A 24,982-nucleotide genomic window follows, 5' to 3' on the forward strand; every position below is an offset into this window, starting at 1 on the left:
ACCCTATGTGTTGTTCTTCCCCTCTTAGAAACAGCTTTATTAAGGAATATTAAGCATATAATTTTTTTTTTTAAGATTTTATTTATTTATTTGCAAGAGAGAGAATGAGAGACAGAGAGCACGAGAGGGAGGAGGGTCAGAGGGAGAAGCAGGCTCCCCGCTGAGCAGGGAGGAGCCTGATGCGGGACTCGATCCCGGGACTCCAGGATCATGACCTGAGCCGAAGGCAGTCGCTTAACCGACTGAGCCACCCAGGCGCCCTTAAGCGTATAATATGCCATGCATGTTTAACATGTGCAATTTGGTAACATTTCTGCATTATGTGCGTATGTGTGAAACTATTCACTACAGTCAAGGTAGCAAACATATCCATTACCCCCAAAAGCTTTCTGCTGTCTCTCTGTAATTCCTCCCTCTTACCCCTTCCCATCTCTACCATGAAGCAGTTACTGATCTACCTGCTGTCAATATGAATTACATTTTCTAGAATTTTATATTAATGGAATCATAGAGCATGTACCCTTTTTTTTTTGTCTGACATCTTTTGACTGCACATAATTCTTTTGATATTCATCTACTTTATGTATCAATAACTCGTTTTTTCATTTTGGTTAGTATGCTATTTGTATGGATTTGCCACAATTTGTTTTTCAATTCTGTTGACAGACATTTGGGTTGTTTCCAGTTTGGGGTTAATACAAATAAAGCTGCTATGAACATTTGTGTACAGATCCTTGTATGACCATGCATTCCTTTTCTCTTGGATAAGTACCTAGTAATAGCATGACCGGGTTACATGGTAGGTGTATATTTAACTTTTAGGAAACTGCCAGAATGTTTTCCAAACTGGTTGCACAATTTGACATTCCCACCAGCAATGGGTGAGAGTTCCATTTTCTCCACATCCTCATCAACACTTGGTGTGCTCAGTCTTTTTCATTTTAGCTGCTCTGATAAATGTGTAGTGGTGTCTCATTGTGGTTTTACTTTTACTTTTAATTTCTCTAATAGTTAAACATTTTGAGTATCTTGTTTTCCTTCTGTGTATTTTCAGTGGTGAAGTGTCTGTTCATATCTTTGCTTATTTTTTAACTCAGTTTGTGTTCTCTTAAGTTTTAAAGAGTTGCTTTCTGAACATAGGAATGTTCTAGATACAGGCCCTTTATCAGATAAATGCTTTGCGTAGATATTCTCTCACTGTGCCTTGTCATTTTATTCTCTTACCGGTGTCTTTTGAAGAGTAGAAGTTTTATTAAATTTTGATGAAGTCCAGTTCATCAGTTTGTTCTTTTATGGATTGTGCTTTTGGTGTCATATCTAAGAAAACTTTGCTTAATCCAAAACATTTTCTTCATATATATATATATATATATATATATATATATATTTTTTTTTATAAATATTTTTATAAATGTTTTATTTATTTATTCATGAAAGTCAGAGAGAGAGAGAGAGAGAGCCAGAGGCAGAGGGAGAAGCAGGCTCCCTGCCTAGCAGGGAGCCCGATGCGGGACTCGATCCCAGGACTCTGGGATCATGACCTGAGCCAAAGGCAGACGCTTAACCATCTGAGCCGCCCAGGTGCCCGACATTTTCTTCTTATAGAAGAAAATTTTGTAACTTAGAAATTTTAGGTACTTGGGTCTGTGATCATATTGAGTTAATTTTTGTGTCTGGTATGAGTTATGGAACCACGTTAAAATTTTTACAAGTGGATGTCCAGTTGTTCCAGCACCATTTGTTGAAAAAACCATCCTTTCTCCACTTGTATTGCCTTTGTGCCTTTGTCAAAAATAGTAAAAAATAGTAAAGTAAATCCCTTTGAAGTACTGTGAGTAGGTCACTGAAGTCTGTTAAAATGACTTAGCCCAATTTTAGATCTCATCTAATCAACATTTTCAGCTGTTTCCTTGTCTGGCTAAACAGTCTGAAGATTACAGACTGTTACAGCTCTAATAGTAAGCAGTTTACAAAAAAGAGGTTCCATTGTGCTCTGTGGCGTCTCACAACAGAGCTCCCCTCTCACTGTTCTGACCTGGTTATCCTTCCAACAGTCCTTGTGTCCACATGATTCAGTGGTTTTGTTTGGGGTTTTGTTTTGTTTTGTTTTTGGTAAATTTCCATTCATTGGATTTCAGAATTCATCTGTATCACAGTTTTTACAAATATTCAGGTATTTTTATTCATTGGGAATGTGTGGTGTGGATTATTGCACACATTTAGCTTTTCTGCCTTGTGCTGCACCTGCTGTTTGGATGAGTAGGTTGCTTCTTTGTATCTATTCTCTATTCACCCTGATTTGCTTCTGTGAAGCCAAGTTGTCCAGATCAAATCATTTTTTCCAGTATCCATTAATCTGTATACCCTTTATTCATCATAAGTCATTTACCATTCTTTTTTTTTTTTTTTTAAGATTTATTCATTTATTTCAGGGGGTCGGGGCAGAGACAGAGACAGACTCCCTGCTGAGCATAGAGCTCAATGCAGGGCTTGATCTCATAACCCCAAGATCATGACCTGAGTCGAAATCAAGAGTCAGACACTTAACCGACTGAGCCACCCAAGCGCCCCTCATTCGTTTTTAAACAAATATTTGAATACCTATTATAAGTAAGCTAGAAGAAGATACCTTGTTTACAAAGTATGAGCAGTGACATGATCAGCAGTCTTCCTCATCACCCTCGTCACCTTTCTGAGAGCTCTTTTTCCCTCAGGTCATGCCTCACTGTTCCTGCTCTGTCCACGCCTAGTTAGCCCAGATATAAGCCTAGACCTTGGGCTTCTCTCCTTACTTACTTCCTTCCCACACCAGCCTTCCTTGCTCTGATAGCATGCTTCTCTTCCCCTCTTTCCTCTTCTCATCCTAGTGAGGTTGTTTTTTGGTTTTACATTCTGAAAATTCACTATCCTCCTAGGAGATAGTTGTTTCATATAAATATTCCTATTTATTCTCTAATTCTTTCTCCCACAGTAAAATATGAGTAACTAATTTTTCTTCATTCTTTCAGGTTTTGAGTCTCGGACGGGGAAGAAGGGATTGACTCCAAAACAGGAAATTTCCAAAGCAGTGGGATCCCAGAGAGCAAAATCAGAAGAACATGTAAGGAATATTTCCAAGGAACCTGATTTTGAAGAGATGAGTAGAACTGAGGGAAAGTTAAAGAATAGCTGGAGAAAATCTGCAGAGGAAAGACTTAAGAAATCCTTCTCCCAGAAGAACAATTCCAGGCCAGTGACATTAACATGTAGGAAAACCCCTATGGGAGGGGAAGGCCAGAAATCCAGTTCTGTGGAGGTAAACTGCACTGCAGACCCAAACTCTTTTGGATTTCATAGAGCATCTAGAGGGGAGAGTCTCCACCAGAATGTGCCATGTATGGATGACTTTAAAGAAAGTCAGGACCTCATTAATCTCCAGTGTTTCCATCTAGGAGAAATAGCCTGTCAGACAGATGTGTTTCTGAAAGTGCCCAGGCAGAGTTCAGTTCTTAGTGAGAATCAGAGGGTTAACAATCCAGAGAAATCCTTTGAGTGTACTGAGTGTGGAGTACCTTTTAGCCCGAGTACAGCACTTTCTCAGCATCAGAGAAGTCACTCTGGAGAGAAGCCCTGTGAGTGTGGTAGATGTGGAAAAATTTCCCGCCACTGCTCTGTCCTCAGCCAACATCAGAGAGTTCACTGTGGAGAGAAGCCCCACACTTGTGCTGAGTGTGGCAAATCTTTCAGGGCTCATTCCTATTTCATTCAGCTCCATAACACTTACACTGGAGAAAGACCTTATGAATGCAGTGAATGTGGGAAAGCTTTCAGTGCACGTTCATCTTACAGTCAACATCTTAAAATTCATATGGGGCAGAAACCTCACGAGTGTAATCAGTGTGGGAAAGCCTTTAGTCATAGCTCTAACCTGATTCATCATCAGAGAATTCATAGTGGAGAGAAGCCATACAAGTGTACGGAATGTGGGAAGGCTTTCAGTAGACACTCACACCTCTTTCAGCATGAGAGAACTCATTCTGGAGAGAAACCTTATAACTGTACTGAGTGTGGCAAAGCCTTCAGTGCACGATTATCTCTCATTCAACATCAGAGAACTCACACAGGAGAAAAACCCTATGAATGCAATGAATGTGGGAAATCCTTTAGCCTGAACCGAACCCTTACTGTTCATCAGAGAATTCACACTGGAGAGAAACCTTACAGGTGTAATGAATGTGGAAAATCTTTCAGTCAGCGCTCCCAAGTCATTCAGCACAAGAGAATTCATACTGGAGAGAAGCCTTACGTTTGCGATGAGTGTGGAAAATCATTCAGTGCTCGCCTGTCCCTCATCCAGCATCAGAGAATTCACACTGGAGAAAAACCTTATGGATGCAGTGAGTGTGGGAAAACCTTCAGCCAAAAGGGACATCTGATTCAGCATCAGCGAATTCACACTGGAGAGAAACCCTATGAGTGTGATGAGTGTGGAAAAGCCTTCAGCCAGAGTTTTAATCTTATTCATCATCAAAGGACACACAATGGTGAGAAGCCCTATGAATGTAATGAGTGTGATAAAGCCTTCAGTGTGCTCTCTTCCCTTGTTCAACATCAGAGAGTCCATAATGGTGAGAAGCCCTATGAGTGTCACAAATGCGGGAAGGCCTTTAGCCAGGGCTCACACCTCATTCAGCATCAGAGGAGCCACACTGGAGAGAAACCCTACGAGTGTAACAAGTGTGGGAAAACCTTTGGGCAGATATCCACCCTAATTAAGCATGAGCGAACACACAATGGAGAGAAACCCTATGAGTGTGGTGACTGTGGGAAAGCCTTCAGCCAGAGCGCACACCTCGTCCGCCATCGAAGGATTCACACTGGAGAGAATCCCTACGAGTGCAGTGACTGTGGGAAGGCCTTCAATGTCCGCTCCTCTCTCGTCCAGCATCGCAGAATTCATACGGGGGAGAAGCCTTATGAATGTGAGGAGTGTGGCAAGGCCTTCAGTCAGCATTCACAATTTATTCAGCATCAGAGGATTCACACCGGAGAGAAACCCTACATATGCAATGAATGTGAGAAAGCCTTCAGTGCACGTTTATCCCTTATCCAACACAGGAGAATTCACACAGGAGAGAAACCTTACAAATGCACTGAATGTGGAAAGTCCTTCAGACAAAGCTCTCACCTTATTCGACATCAGAGAGTTCACAGTGGAGAGCGACCTTATGTGTGTAATGAATGTGGGAAAACTTTTAGTCAGAGAATAACTCTTACCAGTCATGAGAAAATTCACGCTGGAGAGCAAGCCTATAAGTGCATTAAATGTGGGGCCCTCTTTAGTGCACAGACAGCTTTCATTCAGCACCATAAAGTTCACAGTGGAGAATAACTGCTTTATTTGATAAAGTCTTCACTGTTTTACAACAGGAGCAGTATACTGATGGGAAAGCCATTCATTGCTTTTACGGCTTTCTTTTGGAGATTCATCTCGAGTGACTTAACAGTCTCCCAGTGCACTGTTAACTGAGGGCAGGCTGCCAAATTATGTGGTAAAAAGTCCAAGGTCACATGCCTTTCCTCTGATTCAGAGGGTGGCCCTGTACTTAAGTACTTGAAATGAACACAATTTAATTACACTTAAGATTGTGTTTTCATAGCCCCAGACCTTAAGGTGCAGTGAGGTATTTCATGCGGCCGTTTGCTCTTCCTTCCTCCTCATCATCTATTTCAGGTTCAAGGAAAGTAACTGGAACCCTTGCACTTTAAAGCCAGAAAGAGCCAGGTTGAGATTTCCTTGTTGATTTGTTTGGGCCTCTTCAAAAGGGTTTATTGTGAGGATGTGGTCCCTTTAACTTCAAAACTGTTCTCCCTTTTCAGCACCAGATAATCCAAACAGGAGCAAAATTTGTTAAGGAATGAGGTGAGGTGTGTGTGTAGATTCAGACTTGAGATCCTGCTAAGTCAAATGACACGTGTAAAATGAGTTTTTCTACAAGGTAATTTGGAACGTCAAACCCCTGTGAATTGGGAGGAAAATAAGCATAAAGTAGACACACTGTGGCATGGGATATGACTTACAGGATTTGTTCTCAAAACCAAGATTGGTGTATTCCACATGTTTTTCAGGGAGAGAAGGGGAGCGGTCACAGCTGTTCCCTTTCACTGGGCAGCTGGCACTGAACAGACTCTGGTGAGGAGTGGCAGGTCCTTCTGCTGCCAGAGGACAGGACTCCAGGTGAGAACTCCTGGTGAGGCAGGGCCATTGAGCAGCTTTTAGTAGGTAGATAATCGTGCAGGCTGTTTGTCAACCCGTGCACTCTTGTCTTCGTGCTTTAAAGGTGCCTTTTGTCCCCTGGAGTGATGTTGGTCAGCAGCGTCTCAGTGTCCTTTGGTTCATGATGTTTGAGATGAAATACATCCTGGGAGCTCTTTTCTTAAACCCGGTTTCCAGAGTTGCCGCCCTTGTCTGTGGTGCTGCGGCCCGATTCACTCATGAGTGGCTCACTTCAGTATCCTCCGAACGCCTTTCTCCAGAAACTTCTTCAGCACTTTCTCCTTTTTTTGTGGAGGAAAGATTAGCATCAAAATGAGCTGAAATAGGTTGTACATACGAGAAATTCAGCAACAGCAGTCTGTGAGAGTTCTAGATGCTGAAATCTGACAACTGAAAGTAGCTTAAGTCTTTGATGAACAAGCTGGATATGGTATGTATGATCATTTCAGAAGGGATTGGCCAGTTAGTATTTGGGATAAACTATAATGGAGTGATGCTTTGTATATAAGAATCAGGGTAAGAAAGAAGAAAAGGTAAGAGTAATGAATTACTTAATAATTGGCCATTTTATTCCTTTATAGTGTCCTTTTCACTAATAAAATTGTTCCAGTTTTCCTGTTTATCAAAGGGACTTTCTTATAATTTGACTGATCTTTTCTCCTTACGTTGACTTGCCCTATACTTCAGGTCTTATTTTCCAGGCTGTTGTCCATATAGTAGTGGTAGTGGTCTTGGCTTATCTTAGAATGTTGAAAAGCTGATTGGAAAATCTGCCTCTTCATGATAATCCTCCTAAGCACATTTCACCACAAATAGCTTTGACTTAAAATAATAAAATAAAAACTGGAGTGAATTTACTGTGATGATAATGGTTATATGCTGAACAAAAATTCTGATTAAGCCAATAAACCTTCACTTTTTTTACCTTAGCATATACCAGGCATTGTGATTAAGGCTTTGCCTGGGTTTTCTCATTTAACCTTCACAGCATTTCAGTGAAGTAGGTACTTTTACTTACCCTGTTTCACAGTGGGACTGAGATACAGAGAAGCTGCTCAGTGGCAGTGCTCTGGTACCTGTCCAGGCTCTTGGTACCTCCTGAGTCCTGCTGCACCCCAGCACCCCAAGAGTGAAGGCAGTGCTGGCAGGGAGCTTGCAACCCCTAGGCTGGCCCATCTGACTGATTGCAAATCGGAAATGGTACACTTTTCTTAAACGTGGTTTGGTACGTGGGTCTTTTAGGTGTTTTACCAATGAAGGAAAATGAGAAAACAGTCCAAAGGTAGGAGCCTCTGGCTTACGACTTGGCTATTCATTGCCCAACAACATGTTCCACATAAAAGAGAGGGAATGTCTGTCTTCCTGAGGTGACTGGAAACTTCAGTTTCCTGGAGTTGTGTCAGAAGCTCCTTCTTCTTCAGACTTGAGATCCTGCTAAGTCAAATGACACGTGTAAAATGAGTTTTTCTACAAGGTAATTTGGAAAGTCAAACCCCTGTGAATTGGGAGGAAAATAAGCATCAAGTAGACACACTGTGGCATGGGATATGACTTACAGGATTTGTTAAGTCATGGCTTCTCCTGGCTTCTCAGGGCGTTGGAGCTTTTTATCCAGTTACAACTTCTAGAGAAGGGACCTTTAAGAAGGAAGGAAAGGAAATTAACTGTTTCTGCTCCAAGGATCTCTGGCGTTCTTTTAGGAGACAGAAGGACTAGGAAGCCATGGCAGTGTCTTCCTCAAGACCGCATGCAATCTTAGAATGCCAAATCAGGAAAAAATATTTGGGTTTTTTCCTTTTTAATTCCATCTTTACATACAGGGGAGGTGTTTTCACTTAACTAAGAATCCCAACCTTTATCCTAATCCTCTATTTCAGCTTATATGGCTAAAACATCCTTCTGACTAATACCTGTGATGAGTTTTTCATTGTTTTAGTTTTCAATTAAGTACTTCATCCAAATTGTATTCAATTTTATTTACATAGTTGTTAATGTTCTCCTCGATTCCAGTCATAAGTTTCTCTGTTACCCAATTTCTTCCTTAGCTTGGAGATGGCATTAATACTAGTTGGGAGCCAGACTCTCCCCTGATGGTGCAGACCCTCTCTGTGCTACACTTGTTGATTAGCACAGAGCAGTCATCCACTTGCCACCCCCAGCTTCTAAACCAAGTAAACTAGTTACAATTGAGAAGAGAAAGACATTTCCGTTTCTTCAGTAGATGGAAGGAAGCTTTATGGAAGAGAGATTCATTCTGTAGTGACTGGCAGTGCTGACCGATGCCCTGTTCACCTGCCCCAGCCTACTTTCCCCCACCCCAGAAGGGTCACCCAGGCTTGAGAAATGCATTCGCAAGGGTGCACCAACCTCCGTGGGAGATGCTCCAGCGGCTACTTTCTATAGGCTAGGAATGGCGTTGGGAGAGCTGTCATGAAAATGGGTTCAATAACTCACTGGGGTTGGCTGAATACCAGACAGTAGCTCATAACCCTTTCAGAGACATGGAAGTGTGTCACCTTAACAGGCCCAGGGCCAGAGCAGTAATCAGAAGTTACCCTGGGTAACGGTGATGGTGTCTCTGAGACTGAAGTAGATAGCCTACTGAAGTCTCTATCAGTATAAGTGAAAAAAACATTAAATTTGGTGAAAAGACCTGAACCTCATGAAAGGAGAAAAGGCCAGATTCCCTTGAGGAAAGATGCTGATGCTCTCTCCCAATTTTATACTATATCTTATTTCCTTCCCCAAAGGGAATGTGGCCAATTATGGGGTAACCATGTTGAAAGACAGGAAATACCCACACCTATAGAGATAAGAAAGTAAAAATTAGCTCGGACCGGGAAAGGAAAAAAATCTATTAAACTATTCACTGGGCTGGAATCACAGAGATAAAACCAGCTTCAAGGTTAATAGGAGACAGTACTTTCCCAAAAAAGATGTGCAGCTGTAAAATGTCATGACATTTTACCTCTGCTTTCTTACTGGGAAACTTTGTTCTCCAATATCACAGACTGACAGGAATGTGTTATAAATTATAAGAATGAAATACCCACTCTTTCCTGGCAGATAAAAGTCACTTTGATACAGAGAAGCAGCCTTGATTTACAACTAGAACCAGATAAGGAGTTTTGGACAACACATTCCACATCTAAATTTTGCGGTTTCCAAGGAAATAGGAACCTGGGTCCACTTCTCAGTCCAGACCTGATGTTGACCCACTACTCACAGCCCAGCTTTGCTGCCCACCCATCCAAGCACTGCTCCATATAGATTTCACCTAAAATCCACCCTGCCCGGAAGTCTTGTAATAACTCTGCTTTCCTTTATTTAGTGGGACATCCCACAGATCTCATGTTTGTCACTCATGGTAATGGGTCCATGACCCTGATTGGAATACAGGCTTGTGCCTGGTAGTCTGAGGCTGATCAGCCTAGGGCAGGGGTTACTGGGCTCTGACTCTGAATTGACACTGGCTCAAGATACTGCTGTTGTTTACCAGTCAGAGTAGGAGCTTATGGAGTCAAGTGGCAAATGGATTTTTAACTCAGGATCATCTCACAGTAAGATCACTGGGACCCAGAACCCACCCCATGGATTTACCCAGATTGAGAATGTATACACAAAGTAGACATACTGCACTTGGCAGAATCCCCATGTGAGTTCCCAGGGTGTTATAATAGAAATCTTTGGACTAAAGAGGCCTGGAGGTGAGCCCAGCTCCCACCTGTAGGCTAGATTACTCTGGTCAAACTAACCTCTATGAGTGAGTTTGCTATTAAGCATGCAAAATGGGAAAAGAAATACCAATCCATGTGGGGTTATTTGGGGATTAGGTAGAACCAAGTATGCAGAGTGACCAAGGTGCTGCCCAGAACACAGTGGGCACACAGCAGGGCCACTCTGGTCAGGGTAGCAAGAACAGAAAGAGCACATTGCCTTTGGAGAGGGATAGCTTGAGTTACAATCTTGGTTTCATCTCACTGGCTTGTTTTTCCTCATAAAAGTGGGCATAGTAGAACTCTTACTGCAGAGAGATTTATGTATAATAACCCGTATAATGTTGTGATGTAATGTTTTCCCAAATAGCACTCTCTTCCTTTCTTAAAAGACATCTAGTGTGTAGTTGATTCATGGATTCATTTAATCAACAAATGTATTAGGTAAGTACCTATTCTGGGTATGGTTCTAGATGCTAGGGATAGAGACGTGAATAAAACAAAATCCCTTCCCTCATGGAGCATACACTCTAGCACGGAGAGAAAGATGATAAGCAGAGAAATTGTCTGTTGGTGATGAATGCTCTGAAGAAAAATGGAATAAAGTAGCTTGTTGTGGAGAAGTGAGGTATCCTTTCCATCCTGTGGCCAAAGAAAAATATCTAGAAGCTCTTATCTCAGAAGAATTTGGCAAGTAACTGCAGGGCCTGGGTCCCCAAGCCCTGTAGGCTGGGGTGCCGGTATGGGAACAATTGTTTTCCCCTCAAAGCTATGGGGCCTGCTTGAGGATGGGGACTGGTCTTTATCTGCTTCTGTGTCCTAAACATTCCAGGTAGAACAGTGGTCATTGCATGTTTCAGACACTGGCTAACCATGGAAACATCTCAAGTCACTCATTTCTCACCCCTTACACCCACCCCCATGCCCTTGGGAAGAGGTTAGGATCAGGTTTCAGGACACAGCACCAGACTCCAAGGACTGACAACTCATCTGGGTCCCAGCAGCTGAAAGAGGACAGAGCAGCAGGAGGAAGTGCAAGCTGCTCAGAGCCCACCTGCCCCGACTTCCTCACCAACACAGCAGGCTGGCTGGTCCTCCTTATGGGCATCCATTATGAGGCAAACTAGAGAGAACTTGACTATAGTAGCCCCAAAACCCAGGAAATAGCAGAGAGCCTCGTGGAGTTCCCATTCTCACACTTCCAGATGCTCATGCTATTCCATTTGCTCCTCCTGAATCCACTTCCTCTTCTCACCTGCCTGGGCTTCAGGGTTGTCATTCTAACTGCGGAATGAGAGGAATGAGATCGGGAGAGCTGTCTGTATTATTCACAGTCCCATTTTTCCAGAAACCTAGAACTAAAGGGGCCTTAAGAGGCCCCCAGCTGTGCTGAGAATCCCTTTTTCTGGGGATGGTGATTCCCTGTCACATTAAAACATCTATGATGCTGCCCAATTCCCCAATAGTAAGGTCTGTATTGCACCCAAAAAGCCTCCCTGCATTTTCAGGGCAGTTTCTCTGATCTTTTTTTCTTTCATGTTTATTGGGGTAAATTAACAAACATAGTATATATTTGAGGTATACAATGTGATGATTTAATAAAACTATACATTGTTAAATGATTACCACAATCAAGCTAATTAACACGTCCATCGCCTCACACAGTTTTTCCACACCTTTCTTTGTGTGATAAGAACATTTAAGATCTATTATCAGCAAATTTCAAGTACAACATGCAGTATTATTAAGTATAATCACCATGCTGTACATTAGATCCCCAGAAGTGACTCATCTTGTAACTATAAGGTTATACCCTTTGACCAAGATCTCTCCATTTCCCCCGAACAGTTTCTGTGGTCCTGATAGTCTGTTCCAAATTTCTTCATCAGAACACACACACAGGGTGTCTGGGTGGCTCAGTTGGTTAAGCACCTGCCTTCAGTTCAGGTCACGATCTCAGGGTCCCGGGATTGAGTCCCGCGTCGGGCTTCTTGCTCAGCAGAGAGCCTGCTCATGTGCGCGCTCTCTCTCTCTGACAAATAAATAAATAAAATCTTTTTTTAAAAATTTAAAGGACACATACACAAAGACTTCCTACAAACCACCAAAATGAAGGAAACACCACTCAAGTGGACAAACTCATAGCTAAAAACAACCTCCCACTCCTCAAAAAACAAATTCTGAGAACCTAGCCCTCCCTCTGCACCCACATGGGAATTTACAGCTCCCATTCCCTTATTTTTCAAAGTGAGTACCATCTGTGGCTGTTGGAGCAGTAATGTCACCTCCCCTCTCCTCCATCCCTAAGAAAAGAGTAAGAGAGGGAGGGAGGACCAACTCTCAGTGGGCCTGGGGCATTGGCCAGCAGTGAGGAGTAAGGGAGAGAAAGGGGCCAGGACAGTCATGACCACAGGTGAGTGTGGGCACAGGGACAGTTCTCGTGCTGGGTGCAGAGTCCCAGGCAAGCAGAGGCTGAGGCTGAGGCTCCCAACCATGCAGGACCCTGTGGACCAGGGTCGGGCACCAGCTATAAAAAAGGCGGGGGGGGGGGCACTGAAAGCTTTGAGAGTATTTAAGCTGTATCATCTCAGGATGTTGGACAGATAACTAGTTTTATGGAGTTGTTTTAATCAGCCAAGATAAGAGGCAGGGAAGTGGCTGTTGCAGCTTAGTGGTGGGGAAAAGAATGAGGAGGTTGTAAGGATGATCCACATAAGGTATATGGCATTTAACTGGTGGAAGGGAAATGGACAAAGAGAATGTGTCAATTCAGGTGAAGGTGATACAGAACTGAACCTATGGTAGAGAAATGGATAAGCAAGGTGAAGGGATAATGCCAGATAGATTTGCTTAAGACTGAAAGAGATAGGAATTGTCCCGGATAAAGGTGATAAGGGACTGAATTCGTGATAAGCATGCAAAAGAAGGAACAAATGCCAGAAATGTTTAAGGGGTAAAATTGGAAGGACTAGGTGCTCACAGATTTAGACAGTGAGGAAGAAATAAGATGAAGGATGACCCCTCATTTCTTATTTAAGTGTCCGACTACATCAACCAAGGTAAAGTTGGTGTTTTCTTGTATGGGGATAGATATGAAAGAAGGTGAGGAAGTGATGGTGCTCTGGGCCATGTTGGGGTCTCTAGATTGGCAGAAGTTTGGGGTGAAAAGGTAGGGGCTGGGGCCTGGGCAAAAGCATCATTGAGGGCAGAGAGCGGAAGTGGAGTCCATCAATGAGAGATGGAACTCATTAGTGGAATCAAACTAAAATTAGGATCCTGGTAACATTGAAGCAAAAGAGAAACTTGAAGGCTGGGGTGATAACTGTACCAAAAACTACAGAAATCCCTTATAATAAGGACTAAAAGTGTCCCAGGATTTGATACCTAGGATATCCATTGGAACTGCATGCAAAGCCCTATGGGGAGTGGGATAGGGGCGGGAGCCGAGCTGCACTGGGCATGATCACATATGGGGGCAGACAGGCTTCTATGAACATCATGAGCTGAAAGGGTTAAGGCCAATTTAGAAGCAAGGTTATGTAAGGGTCAAGAGGAAGAGTGCAGGGGCACCTGGGTGGCTCAGTCAGTTAAGTATCTGCCTTTGACTCAGGTCATGATCTCAGGGTCCTGGGATGGAGCCCCCCATCGGGCTCCCTGCTCAGCAGGGAGTCTGCTTCTCCCTCTCCCTCTGCCCCTCCCCACCCCCCGCTCATGCATGCTTGCTTGCTCTCTCTCTCAAATAAATAAATAAAATCCTAAAAAAAAAAAAAAAAAAAAAAAAGAGGGAGGGTGCAGAGGGAAGTGAGCTGAGAAAAGTCCACGGGAAGGCCTGAGATCACAAAGCTCAGGCTCTGCGGTCTGATAGCTAAAGTGCATACACCTGCAGTGAAGCTTTGGAGGCACAGTGGGGACATTGGGGTGATGGAGTCTAATCCTCAAAAGGAGGAACTGCTTGAGGAGAGCATGATGTTGCAATTAGGAACACTGAAGGCCCCACACCGAGAATGGGGTGCTCTCGAGAGGGGCTGTGGTGATACAACGGACACTATGAGGGAGCCAAACTCCTGGTGCCAAAAGGCGAGGGGCTCCCCAAAATGGAGCCGTGAGGAGTGCGCAGTGACCCCACCCAATAGACCTTCCTTTTTTTTTTTTTAAGATTTTATTTATTTATTTGTCAGAGAGAGAGAGGGAGAGGGAACACAAGCGAAGGGAGTGGGAGAGAGAAGCAGGCTCCCCGCTGAGCAGGGAGCCCGACGCGGGGCTCGATCCCAGGACCCCGGGATCATGACCTGAGCCGAAGGCAGGCGCTTAACCGACAGAGCCACCCAGGTGCCCCAATCAATTGCATTTCCTTTTTTTTCTTTTTTTAAGATTTCATTTATTAGAGAGAGCGCGCAAGTAGGGGAGGGAAGAGTAGAGGGAGAAACAGACTCTCCACTGAGCCAGGAGCCCGATGCGGGGCTCGATCCCAGAACCCCGGGATCAGGACCTGAGCCAAAGGCAGACGTTTAACCGACTGAGCCACCCAGGAGCCCTTAGGTTGGCTTTTTAAAAAGAATCTTGACCCAGCAGCCTTCCTTCCTGGCAAAGCGGGCCCTCCCCTCCTGTTGTACAATTCCTCTGGACTCTGCTCTTTCTGTGCTGGGGAATTTGTTCATGGAGGATATTGGTCGTGAGTTTTCTTTTTTTTTCTTCTTTTTTTTAAAAGATTTTATTTATTTGAGAGAGAGAATGAGCAGTGGGGAGGGGCAGAGGGAAGTAGGGAGAGAGAGAGAGAGAGAGAGAGAGAAGCATACTCCCCTCTGAGCAGGGAGCCCTATGTGGGGCTTGATCCCAGGATCTGGAGATCATGACCTGAGCCGAAGGCAGACGCTTAACCGACTGAGCCACCCAGGTGCCCCAATCAATTGCATTTCCTTTTTTTTTCTTTTTTTAAGATTTCATTTATTAGAGAGAGAGAGAGCACAAGCAGGGGAGGGAAGAGTAGAGGGAGAAACAGACTCTCCACTGAGCCAGGAGCCCGACGTGGGGCTCGATCCCAGGACCCCGGGATCATGACCTGAGCCGAAGGCAGACGTTTAACCGACTGAGCCACCCAGGCACTCCCCCAACAGACTTTCCCACCTTCTGACCCTCAAAGTGGCACATGCACAGGGGCCCGTAAGAGACAAGAGATGAGAAGAGCATCCTGGAGAGAAGGGGGCAGACAGGCCCAACAGTGCTAGCAAGTATCCCATTTCCCCACATCCCTGATTTCTGATAGTCCTTCTATCCCTTGCCTCATGGCTCCTGGCACCTGCCTTTCCCTGTGCTTCTCTCTCCCAGGTCAACCACATGCTGCACAGGCCCTGGAAATCCATGGGGAAGCTAGGGAGAGGAGCCCTGGAACAACAGAGGGCACAAATGACTCTTCTGAGGTGGAAGCCTGTCCGCTGCCACTTTAGGACCTCTCAGGTGAGCCTTACAGCTGGGAAATAAGAGAACAGTTTGTAGTGTTGAAGGGAGGAGCAATGGGACCCTGTCGGAGCCTGAGCAGAATGTCTTCTTGGGCATAAGCTACTTGAAAATTCAACCCTGAGTGCCCCTGGGAATTAGTGTTCAAGGTCAAAGGGTCAATGGCCACAACAGTAAGGCTTAGTCTGGGACTGCTGGGTCATGGGACAGGTGCTTCCACACACATATCCCAAGTGGTCATGTGGGGCTAAGTGCCCTCTCAAAGGAGGAGTCTGAAAAATTAGGGACCTGAACAACTTGTCCAAAGCCAGGACCCCCAAATTTTGCCTCTGAAACATCCAAGAATTCTTCCACTATGTGTCACTGTCCCTAGAGGGTAAGACCCCTTCCCAGCTCCATCACTGTGTTATTCCCACAGAGGACAGGGCAGAGCAAGCTGAGTGCCAAGTCTCTCTTCCCCTGATGAGCTCCTCAGGGAGCTCTGATTTCTGAGAAGGACTGGCTCTAGGAACTGGCATCCTCCATTTTGAGGGACCTGGGCCTGGTGGAGAGGGAGACGAAGGTCAGACCTGTGGGAGCCCAGGGTTGACCAGCAGAGTCTCACCTTTAAAAAACCCCCACTCATTTCTTCCTGCCTCTCTGTTCCTGCTGAAAGACAAAAAAAAAAAAAAAAAAAAAACAGACAAAAAGAGAGTTTGGAGCCTGTTTCTTGCTGTCCTCATTCTCATCAAGCAGCGATCATAAGATTGTCTACATTAATTTAGTTGAGATCTCTATTGTTTCCATGTTACTCATTTTAAAGGTGATGAAAACTCTTTCTACTGATCCTTTCCTGTCCAACCCAGGTAAGGGAGCATTTTTTCATTGGTCCTCACTTGACGTTTCCATGTCCCCTACTGAAAAGGGGCCCGGATGTCAGATCTGGGGCAACATCTGAGCTGCATTCTATGGATTCTGCTCCCTGGGGACAAATGGAGTCATTTGTGGCCAGTCTTTCAGGCTCAGTGCTGGCCTCCAGGTAGCCCTGACCCCAGGAGAAGCTTGGCCCACAGACACCTGAAATAGCAAGGTGAACCAGTGTGAAGCCTGTCCACTAGGTGTCCTGAACTCTCTTAAGAAGTCCATCCACAGTTCAGATTTTACCCTGGACCTCTCCACCACACTAAGATTATGGGCTCTGAGTTTTGGATAGAAGCCCTAGGCTACATCTGACCCTGTGCCCCGACCAACCCATTCTCGTAGGCTGATAATGTTCCCATTTCATCTGAGAATCCCTGATGGGAATGGTCCTCTGCACCAGCAATTGCTTTAGAAAAGGGAATGGAGGGTGCATGGGTGGCTCAGTTAGTTAAGCACCTGACTCTTGATCTCAGCTCAGACAGCTTGATCTTGGAATTGTGAGTTCAAGCCCTATGAGGGGCTCCATGCTGGGCATGGAGGCTGCTTGAAGAAAGGAAAGGAAAGGGGCACCTGGGTGGCTCAGTTGGTTAAGCAACTGCCTTCAGCTCAGGTCATGATCCTGGAGTCCCGGGATCGAGTTCCGCATCGGGCTCCCTGCTCGGCGGGGAGTCTGCTTCTCCCTCTGACCTTCCTCCCTCTCATGCTCTCTGTCTCTCATTCTCTCTCTCTCAAATAAATAAATAAAATCTTAAAAAAAAAAAAAAAGAAAGGAGAGGAGAGGAGAGGAAAGGAGGAAGGAAGGAAGGAAGGAGGGGAGGGAGGGAGGAAGGGAAAGAAAGGGACAAAGACAAGAGTCTATCTCTTTTGTGGGTTGGGCCCTAGTTTCCCTTCGCTGAGTGATGTTTGTGTTTTTTTAGCTCAGTTTTAGGTTTACTGAAAAGCTGAAGTGAAGGTACAGAGAGTTCCCATATATCCTCAAACTCCCACACATCACAGCCTCCCCCAGTACCAACATCTCCCACAGACTGGAACATTTGTTACAATTGATGGACCTACAAGAACACATCATACTCACTCAAAGGCCATAGTTTACATATCAATTCACTCTTGCTGTTGTACCTTCTTTGGATATGGACAACTGTATAATGACATATATCCATCATTATGGTATCATATAGAGAATTTAACTGCCCTAAAAATCTATGCTGCCCCTATTTACCCCTCCCCCTTCTATCCCTGGAAACCACTGATCTTTTTACTGTTTACATAGTTTTGCCTTTTTCAGAATGTCCTATAGTTGGAATCATGCTATATGTAGTCTTTCCAGATTGGCTAGGCTGGTATCATGGAATAAGCTAAGATGTGGTTCCTCCTCTTCAATGTACTGGGAGGTTTAAGAAGAATTGGTGTCAATGCTTCTTTGAATATTTGGCAGAATTCACCAGTAAAGCCATCAAGTCCAGAGCTTTTTGTTGTTGTTGTTGTTGTTAGTGTTTCCATCTCCTATTTTATGTCTATTCACATTTTTTTTAAAGATTTTATTTATTTATTTGAGAGAGTGAGTGAGAGAGCACAAGAGGGGGGAGCAGGAGAAGCAGACTCCCTGCTGAGCAGGGAGCCTGATGCGGGACTCGATCCCGGGACTCCAGGATCATGACCCGAGCCAAAGGCAGTCGCCCAACCAACTTAGCCACCCAGGCGCCCAATTCACATTTTCTTTTTTTTTTTTCCTGATTAAATGATTTTTTTTAATTCTTATGTTAATCCCCATACATTACATCATTAGTTTTAGATGAAGTGTTCCATGATTCATTGTTTGTGCATAACACCCAGTGCTCCATGCAGAATGTGCCCTCCTCAATACCCACCACCAGGCTAACCCATCCTCCCACCCCCCCAATTCATATTTTCTATTTCTTCATGATTCAGTCTTAGTAGATTGTGTGTTTCTAGGAAATTTTCCATTTCATCTAGGTTATCCAGTTTGTTGACATACAATTGTTCACAGCACTCTCTCATAATCCTTTTTATTTCTGTCAAATTGGAAGTAATATCCCCATTTCTGTTTCTAATTTTAATAGTTTGAGTCTTTTCTTTTTTTCTTAGTCAGTATAGCTAAAGGTTTATCAATTTTGATGTTCATTTCCATACACATTCATCATTTTATTGGCTCTCCCAACTCGAGAAGGCTGACTTATCATTTATATGGAAAGTTCAGGACTGATGAACTCGGGTGTGGTGACTCCTATGCCATATGAAATTCTCTAGTCTGTGAAGGATAGTTAAATGTGGCAAACCTATAAGACCCAGATTTGAAGCAAATTTGACTAGTGTCTTAGTCAGATTGGGTGACTTACAATAGACACTTATTTCTCACAGTTTTAGAGGCTGGAAAGTCCGAGATCAGGGTGCCATCACGATCAGGTTCTTGATGAGGGCCCTTTTCCTGACTTGAAGATGGCTACGTTGTCACCATGTCCTCACATGACAGAGAGAGAGAGAGGAGATGGAGAGACAGAGTGAGAGAGGGAGCAGAGCATACTCTTCGTCTTCTTATAAGAATACTAGTCCTATCATGGGAGTCCCATTCTCATGATTTCATGTAACCAAATCATCTTCCAAAGTTCTCACTTCCAAATACTATCACATAGGGGGTCAGAGCTTCAACATATGAATTTGGGGCACACAAACATTCAGTCCTTAGCATTCCCTCCATGGCCCGCCAAAATTCTTGTCCTTCTTGCATGCAAAATACATTCATTCCATCCCTACAGTCCCTAAAGTCTTAATTCATTCAAGCATCAACTCTGAAGACTAATTCCAAAATCTCATCTAAATATCTGTGTCAGATATAGGTGAGAACTGAGGTATGACTTATTCTGAGGCAAAATTCCTCTCCAGCTGAGAACATATGTAACCAGATAAGCTATGTGCTTCCAAAAGACAATGGTGGGACAGGCATAGAATAGGCATTCCCATTCCAAAAGGGGGAATTGGAAGGAAGAAAGGGGTGATGAGTTCCAAGCAAACTGAAAACCTAGCAGGAAAAATATCATTAGATCTAAGGCACAAGAATAGTCCTTATGGGTTCAGGGCTCTGCCTTCTAGATCCACCAGGACAGCAGTCTCCCCTCTGTGGCTCTGCCAGGCGGAGTGGCATCCTGAAGGCTCCAGAAAGCTCTGCAGAGGGCTCCCCAAGGCTCCGGGCAGCCACTGTTAGGCCTGCTGAAACCGAGGCAATGGACGCCCCCTTTGAAATTGAGAACGCAGCCGTAATGATCTCCGTATCACCTTTAGGGTCATTCTTCCCTTTTTGCAGAATGGTGCACATTTGTAACCTAGTAGCTCTGTGGTTCAGTCCTGTAGGATCTTAGAAGTCTGACAGCCTTCCTTCATTTTGTCCAATCTCTGTCCCAGTCAATGCAAATTGGCAATGTTTTTGCTCATGTCCCATAATCTCTTTATCAAGTAATAATCCAGCCACATTCCTGGTATTCTCTTCTGAACACACTTTCTCATTTTTTGCAGTATGGACAGGCTGGGAATTTTCCAATTTTTTAATGTTCTGGTTCCTTTTTGCTTAACAATGCCTCCTTCAATTCATCTCTCTCTTTTTGCATTTTATTATAAGAAGTCGGGAGGAACCAAGCCAATCTTTCAACACTTTGCTTAGAAATCTCCTCAGCTAAATATCCAATTTAATTCCTCACAAATCCATCTTCCACAAAAGACTAGAACATGAACACAATTCAACCAAGTTCTTTGCCACTTTATAACCAGAATCACCCTTCTTCCAGTTTCCAATAACATGTTCCTTGTTTCCGTATGAGGCCTCATCAGGATGGCCTCTACCATTCATATTGCTACTATCATTCTACTCATGATTATTTATGTATTCTCCAAGAAGATGGAAGCTTTCTCTACATCTCTCCCATTTTCTTTCTGAGTTCTCACCAGAATCACCCTCAACATCCACATCTCTAGCAAAACTCTTCCCACTGCCAAGTTCCAAATCCAATTCCACATTTTTAGGTATTTGTTACTCATCACCCCACTCTTGGGTACCAAAATCTTTTTTTTTTAAGATTTTATTTTATTTGACAGAGAGAGACACAGCGAGAGAGGGAACACAAGCAGGGGAAGGGGGAGAGGGAGAAGCAGGCTTCCTCTTGAGCAGGGAACCCAATGTGGGGCTCGATCCCAGGACCCTGGGATCATGACCTGAGCCGAAGGCAGATGGTTAATGACTGAGCCACCCAGGTGCCCCCCAAAATCTTTTTTAGTCAGCTTGGGTTGCCATAACTTGACACCATTGACTGACTGGCTTAAAAACAGAATTTATTTCTCACAGTTCTGGATGCTGGGAAGTTCAAGGTCAAGGTGCTGGCCAATTTGGTTCCCCAGTGAGGGCTTTTTTCCTAGCTTTCAGTCTGACAGCTTTTCATTGTCTTCACCTGGGTGGCAGGAAGGGAGGGAGAGAGGGGAGAAGTGGGGGAAAGAGAGGGGAAGAGGGAGAGAGAAAGAGAAAGAGAAAGAGAGAACACACTCTGGTCTCTCTTCCTCTTCTTACAAGGGCACTAATCCCATCATAGGGGCCCATCCTCATGACCTCATCTAACCCTATTCACCTCCCAAAGGTCTCACCTCCAAATACTATCACGTTGGAGTTTAGGGCTTCAACATATGAATCTAGGGGGTGGGGACACAAACATTCAATCCATAACAAGTTTTAGCTATACTTTCCTCGATTTCTTCCTCATTTTTTGCTTTTACCTGGTTTTATGGCTTTTTGTTTTTGTTGTCACAATCAACCACTAACAGAAATTTTCAGGCTTCAGGGGTGCTTGGGTAGCTCCATCAGTTAACCTGCCTTCGGCTCCAGGTCATGGTCCCAGGATCCTGGGATCGAGTCCCGCATCAGGCTCCCTGCTCAGTGGGGAGTCTGCTTCTCCCTCTCCCCCGCCAATCCCCTGCCTGTGCTTTCTCTCACTATCTCTCCGTCTCTCTCTCAAATAAATAAATAAAATCTTTAAAAAAAAAAAAAAGAAAATTTCAGGCTTCAGTATGTAGTTTGTCATGTGAAATGCACTTTACAGCAGTTCTTATGGTCCATTCTTAGTTTCAGTTTTTTCCCCTTTCTTTTCTTTCTAAATTTATTAGATAACTTATTCTCAATAAATTTATTAGAGGTCTGCCTATTATGTATTATAGTAAAAATGACACTGTCTCATGAATTGGTCTAGAATGAAACAGTCTTATTGCAAGTTTGATGAAAAACATAATTTTTCAGTCAATCTGAACTGTCACACACACACACAAAAAAACACAAAGATAAATGTGTTGACACTATAAAAGATGGTCAGTTGCTGAACTGAGAAACTCCCAATGACCATGAGATAGTGACTTCCTACCCACCAACCTATACCTCCAACTCCCAACAAGAACTTGAGGCCCATTCGAGAAGAAAGCTGGGCAGAGCATGGGAACAGTGATCTATCATATTCTATACAAATGTTCTTTCCCCTGGACACATTATGGTGGGTTTTTACTGTTTTCATAAGACCTTGTGTCAGCATCTTTCTCAGTTTTTCCCTCTAATGTTTTCTGATGTTGCTTCCCGGTTTAGTATTTACTGTGTTATTTTCTCTCATAGTAGTTGCACAGAGCCTGCTCGTTGTCCCTTAGTGTCCCTTCTCTCTGTCCCTTATAGAGATGGAAATTTAGCTGAGCATTTGCCCACCCAAGCAAAAAATGATGTTTCTGAGCTGTGCTGCAGTGAGGTGTGACATGTGGGCCATGTGCAGAAGGAATGTGCACATCTTCTTGGTGTGTCCTCAAAAACACCTCTTCCCACTGGCTGAGATGAGACATGGTAATGCATCATCTTTAGCCATGAAGATGCCCTGAGGAGGGTGGAATCCTCAGGTAGAAGGGGCCTGTGCCCTTCCAGCTTCAGGAGGACAGCCACCACACCCACATGGACAGGAGACAGAAACAGCCCTGTGCCTTGCTGAAGCCAATGTTGGTTTTGAGCCTCTTTACATCAACTAAGCTTTATTCTAACTAATTCAGAACTTGATACCTGGGAGCAGGCTGGTGCCAAAACAGAACCTAATACATGTGGAGTTGGCTTAAAGATCAGCCAGTCAGGACAGAGATTTTACAGGTGGAAAGCTGGTGACCCTTGCTATGCATGAAAAAGCGTTTGGTATGACTCTTGCTTGTGGTATATTAGGAATAGATTGCATGTGACTAAAACTATAGCCCTAGAGGAAATGGTTGAAAATAGTTCAGAATGTTGGCGAGTGTTGGTTACTTCTTGCCACTTTCAGCAAAGCCCACCTAGAGAGACTTAGGCTAGAGGAAGGCAGATGGAGGAGACGACAGCTGGACAAGGGGGTTTCCTTCTGTCTGTGGCCTGTGATCTGTGAGTCTGTTAAGAAGGCCCCACAAGGCTGAAAATGCCATTCTCTTCTGAACCCCACATGAAGCTTTGAGAAAGCAAGGCTCTGAAGAGGCAGCCAATCCTGTGCCCCACATTCCTCTCAAATACTCTTTAGCCATATGACAGGGGTCAGTCCAGCATTAAACCAAGGGCTAGCCCTTCTAAGCACAGAACCCTTGTGACCACACAGATCCAAAGGACATGAAGACAGCCCAGCCCATAGAGAGTGGGCCTGTGTTTCATTTGTGGAAGGTCATTCTATAAATATTTGAGGGATATATGGCGGTGCAAGTGGCCTCAAGGTAGTCACCTTGAGCTGGAGAGAGAGAAAGAAGAATGGTGAGCACACAGAGGCCAACAAATAAAAAAGCGTCCTCACACTTAAACCCATGACTAGATGGGGCCTTTCCATGTGGAGCTGAATGCAAGTGTGTATGTAAGAAACTGACCCAGGGACCCAGCTATCAATCAGGAAGCCCCTGCAAAGCCAGGAAGCTGCAGCTAGGGTAGCCTCTCACATTCCTTTGCAGTTGGGCATGCATATTATGGACAAGGACAGCCCCCCCATCCCGCCACCTCAGAGAGCCAAGTCAGACCTGATGTAGCCCAGGGCCCAGGGAGCTCCTGCCAGATCTGTGTCTGGGTACCAGGTTGCTGTCCCAGAGCTCCCTTCCCTGCCAGGGAGAGGGTCTCCAGCATTCATGCAGAGATGCCCATGGGAGGATTCTGCAGACCCTGCACAGAGATGCTGCAAAGCTTGCTTACAAGTGTGTGAAAACTTTTCATTCCAATACCACACCGTTTTATTTAAATAACCACATGTCAGACTTACCTTTGGGCCCTGCCAAGCAGAGTTTGAATGCTGCTGTATGTGTCCCATTCTCCTTCTCCACCCTCTGGGTTGGGTGTGTGTGGGCACACGACCTGCCCTCCAATGATAGGACCTGATGGAGAGGCTGCACCTTGTCCAGAGGGACTGGACTGAGCTGCATTCAGGACTGGACAGGACTTTGGCTTGTTTCTCCTGACCAGGGGCTGCATCCTGGTGCAGCAGATGACCATATGGAAAGACTGGGCAAACACAGCGCATTATCCCTATTATTCATTCTCCTCTTCTCCTTCAAGTCAGCTGACGGACATCCTCAGTTGGGGAGGACTTGGGTCCCCAGTCACTGCCTAGGGAACCTGCCATACAAATTTGTGATTTTACATGAGAGAAAAATATTTGAATCTCAAGTGCTAATACTAGTGATATCCAGGCTTCTAACTTCTCCAGCCCAGTAGTGTGAAGTATTAGCTCACTGACATTTAATTTGCCTTTCTCTGATGGTTAATCAGCAGAGCTTCTCTTTCATCCGAGGGTCTCAACAATATTTCCTGTGTATTTTTCCTGCTAACCTCATTTCTGTTCTTATCGGGTCTTTGGTTCATTTAGAGACCACCATTGTGTGTGTTAAGTAGAGATCTGGTTCTGTTTTTCTCTGAGTGAACTCACTTTCTCAATACTTCTACCAAAGAATCTACTCTTTTGCCATTGATTGTTGTGCCACATTTATCATCTGTTGAATTTCTGCCTCCACAAGTCTGACACTGATCTCTCTGCTGTCCCGCTTCTGCTGTCAGTCGATTCTTCTGTCAAGAGTAATAGCATACCCTCCTTTTCCCTTTTTAGGTTGGCTTGGCTATTCAACGACTTTTCTTTTTCCACAAACATTTTGAGTTTCCTCCTAACCAAGTAGAACTTTGACTAGATTGCAGCAAATTTATAGGTTATATTGGGGGAAATTTACATCTTTGATATATTGTTTCCCAATCCAAAAGCAAGAAATGTCTCTCCATTTACTAAGATCATCTTCTGTGTCCTTTACTGGAGTTTCAGAGTGTTCTCCACAGAGGTCTTGAGTGCTCTTTATTAATTACCCAGCATTTTATAGTTTTTGTTGCTATCATGGAGTACATTTCATTTTTTGTTACATTATCTTGTTGGTTATTGCTGGTGCAGAGAAATGTATTTTTCTTTTTTCTAACTTCTGAAGATATACCCTTTTGTCTTCTTTAATAATGAAAAAGAATTTAAGGCAAAATATTTATACTGTTGATGCAATATTAACAAAACTTATAGAGTCTCTTAAAGAGAGTTTTATTTGAGCCCAAGTTAGGACAGCTTCCCCCATACAGAATATCCATAAAGAAGAGAATGCTCTGTCCCAC

The 24,982-nt window shown here is 44.1% G+C and overlaps 1 protein-coding gene across 15 annotated transcripts in view; it reads left to right on the forward strand.

Moving 5' to 3' along the window:
* The window catches only part of ZNF16 (zinc finger protein 16), a 47,861-nt gene that overhangs the window by 4,219 nt on the left and 18,660 nt on the right, over positions 1–24,982 (forward strand). For 4 of the 15 annotated variants that reach the window (XM_045895601.3, XM_045895602.3, XM_064587574.1 and 1 more), the window contains one exon: positions 3,009–7,119. In XM_045895601.3, coding sequence (XP_045751557.1) covers positions 3,009–5,371 — 2,363 coding nt within the window. In that variant the 3' untranslated portion in view covers positions 5,372–7,119. Of the gene's footprint in view, positions 1–3,008; positions 7,120–15,297; positions 15,427–24,982 lie in introns of those variants that run through there. The other 11 variants (XM_064587578.1, XM_064587576.1, XM_064587580.1 and 8 more) reach the window with 11 other exon arrangements.

Source organism: Mirounga angustirostris, unplaced genomic scaffold, assembly GCF_029215605.1.
Source record: "Mirounga angustirostris isolate CCGP_5_RB_7025 unplaced genomic scaffold, mMirAng1.0.hap1 SCAF_4, whole genome shotgun sequence".
Classification (NCBI taxonomy): domain Eukaryota; kingdom Metazoa; phylum Chordata; class Mammalia; order Carnivora; family Phocidae; genus Mirounga; species Mirounga angustirostris.